General features: G+C 32.0%; 1 protein-coding gene across 1 annotated transcript; it reads left to right on the top strand.

Moving 5' to 3' along the window:
- Positions 1 to 3439: 3439 nt before the first annotated feature.
- Positions 3440 to 4884, top strand: LOC112514748 (NAC domain-containing protein 100-like). Its single transcript, XM_025121351.1, has 3 exons — positions 3440 to 3649; positions 3735 to 4012; positions 4093 to 4884. The coding sequence occupies exons 1-3, from the start codon at positions 3475 to 3477 to the stop codon at positions 4708 to 4710; spliced, it is 1071 nt and encodes a 356-aa protein (XP_024977119.1). The 5' UTR covers positions 3440 to 3474; the 3' UTR covers positions 4711 to 4884.
- The last annotated feature ends 1063 nt before the right edge of the window (positions 4885 to 5947 follow it).

Below are 5947 nucleotides of genomic sequence, written 5' to 3'. Positions count from 1 at the left end.
TATAATTGTAAATAAAATGTACAACCATTTTTAGGAAAGTCACGTATAACTCACCGTACAAGTCGTTGCCTAAACCGATCCTTGAAGTGGCTAGCTCCTCCCCTACAACTACAAGACTGTACTTTTAAATCTAAGGTAAAATATGATTCCCTACCTACGATAATCAAAGATGATCACGTGGTCCCCTTGACACTGTTTTATTTATTTATTTTGCAATCCAAATGCCGACGTCCCTAGTTTCGACGTGTTTTAAACTAAACATTCATATATATATATATATATGTGTGTGTGTGTGTGTACTAATTATTCATGATCTTATGGCTTACGCATGCATGCATGAAATGTATATACTATATATATATATATATATATATATAGAGAGAGAGAGAGAGAGAGAGAGAGAGAGCAGAACGTTCAAATGAAAACCGCCTCCATTTGTGTAAACCGTGTAAACTAATCTTATACATCCATTTTCTTGATCAATGGTCAAGATTAGTTTACTTTATTTTAGAAAATTAAAAAAATATATTAAAAATTTATTTTTATATCAGCAATAAGGGCAAAATGGTAAACAAAAATACATATTATTTAACATCCTATTGAAGGACATTATTTTTTATTTTAGGAAATTAAAAAATTCTATTTGTTAGAAAATAATTTCGCTAATGCAGCAGCCTTTTTATTCCTTATCCTGAAATTGTTTCAATGTTCTTCACACACCCATGTAAATATGCACCCTATTCATTATGAAATTATTTCAAGACGCACCGGTTTCATCATGAATCCATTTCAGCATGCAATTATTTCATGACAAACCGCATACATATGGAAACAACACATAAAAAACTAATGTGTACTAATTATTGAGTTTATAAACGAAGGGGAACACGCACACATACACACCTACATACATACATATATATATATATATATATATATATGTAGAGAGAGAGAGAGAGAGAAAGAGTGTGTGTGTGAGAATAGGGTTCATACGAGAATAGTAACCAAATAAGAAAATATAGAAACGATTGAACCACATGTGATTTTACACTAAAATCACATACAAAATCACATGCGGTTCACAACGACTTTGTCCGCGAGCTGATGTTGTAGGCAGGTTGTCTGCTCACCCTTGCATTGACCGTGTTCTGTAACGGCATGTAAAATCACTTGTGATTTGGTCATTTTCTTAATCTCGTATTTTAACCATGTTCTCGTTTGATCCTCCCTATATATAGGAGGTTCTAAATATGAACCATACAATTGTTACAAATCATCAAGTCAATCAACTAATATATTTATGAAAATGATGAAGGTTCATTTATTATGATTTGGATATTTATGAAATATGATTATAGTTTATTAATTATAATCAACACTTTATATTAGAAAAATAATCGAAAAAATTTATGAAATCACATATGTTGAGATTGGTTTGTATACTTTGTAACAACATGTTAGATATTTATGGATGATGATTAGAGTGCCTTGCGATTTGAACAATGTTTTTGTAACTCAAACTGCAAACTAAACCACATAGCATTGTTTAACAAAATTACAAACCATAACCACATCGCAAAACTTCTAAACCACCTAGTTCGATTTGGTGCAAGTGGCTTGATGAACATCCCTACATTACGATGTAAAGTTACTCATAAATTGTTTACTAAATGTTTACTGGAAACAACCTCAACGTTTACAAGATGTCACTTACCATAGTGAGTGATTATATCAATGATCGAAAACCTTACCCGGTAAAAGTCATAACAAGGATCGAAAATATATTTATGGTTATAGCAAGCTTATCTCTTTATTTATGGTTAGCCTATTTGAGTTATAGACACAATATATTACCCAAACATGGGTCGGACCTGTGATCATCCTTAAGCTTAAAATAAAGGTTTTATTTAATTTTATTAATCATAATAAATTATACGTAAATACATTTACACATAAAACATTGTAATTATCATAATTACACTTTTAACACATAATTTACCGTCAACGTTACATAATTCAGGTTTTTGATCATCCAATAATCATATCGAAGCATACGTATTTTTTGTGTGCGACCAGATAGTTTTATGTACTCATTTGCAGCATTAGTATGTGACACGTATTGTGGGCATATAAAAAATTACATTTTTATTTTCTCGTTTCATATTTAGTAAAAATAAAATCTTCACGAGGAAAGATGCAACATAAAACATGATGTAGGTCTTTAACTTTATAGAAGACGGTCATATTATACACGAGAGGCAGTTACATATATTGTGTAAAAACAATGGATTTTAAGCCGATTAAAGAACCAACATTTCTTAAAACCAGCTAAAATCTCGCACAAAAATCCATTTCTTTTTTAGGGTTAACGAGACACCTGAATCTGCAAGTAAAAACAAGAAGATTTCTCGAAAACCGGCGGAAATTTCGCACAAAGGGTCATTCTTTTCATAGAGTCAAGTTTTTATTTGTTAATTTCTTTTTTCAGCTATCTAATTACCGTATCCATACAACTAAGTTGTTATAAATTCTAACGAATACAAAAAACATATTACATTATTCCGAATATGGTTTTGTTACTCTAAAAAGATGCTAATATTTGGATGAAATTACCAAAATATAAATAATTGATTAAATTCAAAACAGAAATACTTCACATAATGAATTTCATTCATAAACTATAAATAACATTTGATAAAAAAATTTAAGCATAAAATAGTCATTTTATTTCATTTTAATATTTATAACCGTAAAATTATAAAATATATCAATTAATTTCTTGGAGTGTGAAAAATGTTTCATCTTATCGCTTGATTTAGAAAAATCCGATCGATTATTTTCTTTTATACGAGTGTAAAACAATCAAAATCCCGAAACAACCAAAAGATCTATGAGCGAGAGAAATTAAATATACAAATAGATTATAATTGTTTTTCTTAAATAACAAAAATTAATGAATTAATAATTTTACAACAAATTAATATAAACAAACCATTGTAATAAAGTGTGATAGATAAAAAAAAATTAGTTTAAAGTTGAATTTAAGATTTAAGTAGACATATGAAATATGTTAATACTACTAATTTAAGTGGTTTCCTATGTTTGGTCAAAAATATTAATTTCATTTCAATTTTGCAATAAATTTAAATAAATAAAATACAACCCCTTATTCCTTTAAAACCACGTCTCTTTCTCTCTCTAAAAAAACCAGTATTTAGGGGGTTGAGTTCTTGAATCTTTTTCTTTCTTTTTTTCTTAAAATCCCTCTCAATCTTTAAGCTTACACCACTTTATGGTTTTCCTTTCTTCCATGGCTTTCTCCTTTCTACTTCTTTATAACTTCCCCATAGCTTTCACTACCATTTCAACAACAACAACAACAATCAACCCTACTCTCATTCTCTCCATCCATTGCTAGATTCCCCCCTCTCTCTTGCTTCAACTTCCATACACCTATACATCAGTTTCAAGAGGATGATGAAGGATTTCCCAGATGAACAGATGAATTTGCCTCCTGGATTCAGGTTTCATCCCACCGATGAAGAACTCATCACTCATTATTTGATCCACAAAGTTCTTGATGATACCTTCTCCGCAAAAGCAATTGGAGAAGTGGATATGAACAGGATTGAGCCATGGGAATTGCCCAGTAAGTCTTGTTTTGGATTCAAATTCATCTTCTTCTTTTTGTTATCATTTGTTGAAAAGTTTCTGACTTCCGGTTTCGAATTAAGGGTTGGCCAAAATGGGCGAAAAAGAGTGGTATTTTTTCTGTGTTAGGGATAAGAAGTATCCCACCGGATTACGAACCAACAGAGCAACCGATGCCGGATATTGGAAAGCCACCGGAAAAGATAAGGAGATTATCCGGGGGAAATCGCTGGTCGGGATGAAGAAAACTTTGGTTTTTTATAAAGGGAGAGCTCCAAAGGGGGAAAAAACAAATTGGGTAATTCATGAATATAGATTAGAGGGTAAACCATCAATCCAAACCCCACCAAAAACAGCCAAGGTATTGCTTCTTGATTCATCCTCTGTTTTTATAATCTACTCTGTTTTTGGTTGTTGATTCTTTGATTTGTTGAATTGCAGAATGAATGGGTGATCTGCCGGGTGTTTCACAAGAATTCCGGCGAGAAAAAGGTGAATGGTTCAGGGATGATGCTGGCGAATTCAGGTGGAAATGAACTTGTTCCGGCACCTATGCCGCCATTAATGGACTCTTCGGCACCGTTTGCTGGTGGCAGGGCCACGGTGATCAAATCCGATTCCGTCAACGTGCCCTGCTTCTCCAATCCGATCACCATTCAGACACCACATAACAACTTTCTCAACAATCCTAGCTACCCTTTTGATCCCAGTTCCGATGGTAATAATTACTGTTTTCCGGCGACTCAATCATCTCTTCCGGCCATGCAAGATAATCCCGAATCTCAATTCCAATTCCAGTTCCAATTCGGCAGCGGTTACACATTTCCAGGTCAAGATCAAACAATCTTGAAGGGTTTAATCGAAGATCATCATGGGTTCGAAATGGATGGAGAGATGGTTACAGGTTCTCAAGAAACAGGGCTGAGTAGTGAGATGAACACCGAGAACTCATCCGTGATGTCGAATCTTGAAATTGGAAAAGTGGGATTTCAAGATCAAGAAGCTCCATCAACTTCTGTCGCACCCATTGACGATATGGATTGCATCTGGAATTACTGAAATGTTAAATCAATAAAATCAAGAAGATGATTATATGAAGCTATGAAGATGATGAATAGAAGAAGAAAAGAACGAGTTGATTTCTTGAAAATGAATTGTGTGTTAAAAATGCAGAGAATTTTTCTGATGCTTGAGACAAATATTTTCAGGTGATGAAGAAACACTAGTATAATATGTAAGAGATGATATGGTAATTAGTATTTTAATTTTGTTAATAAATAAATCAGGTTTAGTACATTTTTATTTAATTTAATATTAATTACAATGATTTCAAATTTTGCAAAATATTTTCTTGAAATGTGATTGCTAAAAATACTTTTGTTTTGTATAATTCATGTTGATAGTAGAGTTTCGTGTCTAAAAATCCCATTTATTCTTAATTCTGTATGGGTTAAGTTATTTTACTGATAAATTTATTTGTCTGGGAAACAAGAGACCAATGGATTTAAGGGAGAACAAAAAGAGAGGGTTGGATTTTTCTCGGGGCATTTTTGGTATCAATTTGTTTAAGGCGACTTAATATGGACAAGTGAGGGATATTGGTTTCTTCTATACAACCATTTTGGCTTAATGGCTTACGAATTAAGCTGTAAAGAAACACTTTTATATGGCTGAACGAATAAGCCGTACAGACCATTAAGCTCATTAAGCTGTAAATAAGCAACCCCATATATGTTTGATAGATAAATTTCAATAACAATTACTATATCCGTATTAAATATGCAAAATATGATGTCTTTTTGCATTGATGGTCTTTAGGATGGATAGAAACACGAAAACCATAAAAAATTTAAATATAAGAATTATGGTGGTTTGTTTTCGATTTTATTACTCAACTCTATATAGCAAATATTGGTATAACTTATTTAAATTAGATATGATCTAAACAGATTTTCGATTATGGCCCTAATTACTTTGACATGTTTATTGTGTAAGTAAAATTTAATTTATTTGTTTTAAAAATCGATTCTTAAACAAATAAATATATGAAGATTTTTGGGTCCAATTGGACCTAGTCAAACCTTACTCGTCTGACTGAGGTATGTGATTTGATAACAAAGAGAAAACACTAGAACTCTTCTCAGGTACAAACTTATATCGAGAGCAATCTAGTAAAACTGAAGAGGCAGATGATGATTCGTAATAATGAATCCGGTTATCAACTCAAATATATATAAATCCAGTATTGTCAAGATTGATCCTCCAATTTATCAAGAAATGCACCACAACCCTCAAA

This window comes from Cynara cardunculus (genome assembly GCF_001531365.2).
Source record: "Cynara cardunculus var. scolymus isolate 2C chromosome LG 6, CcrdV1, whole genome shotgun sequence".
Lineage (NCBI taxonomy): Eukaryota > Viridiplantae > Streptophyta > Magnoliopsida > Asterales > Asteraceae > Cynara > Cynara cardunculus.
This window is presented reverse-complemented; position numbering and strand designations above follow the sequence as displayed.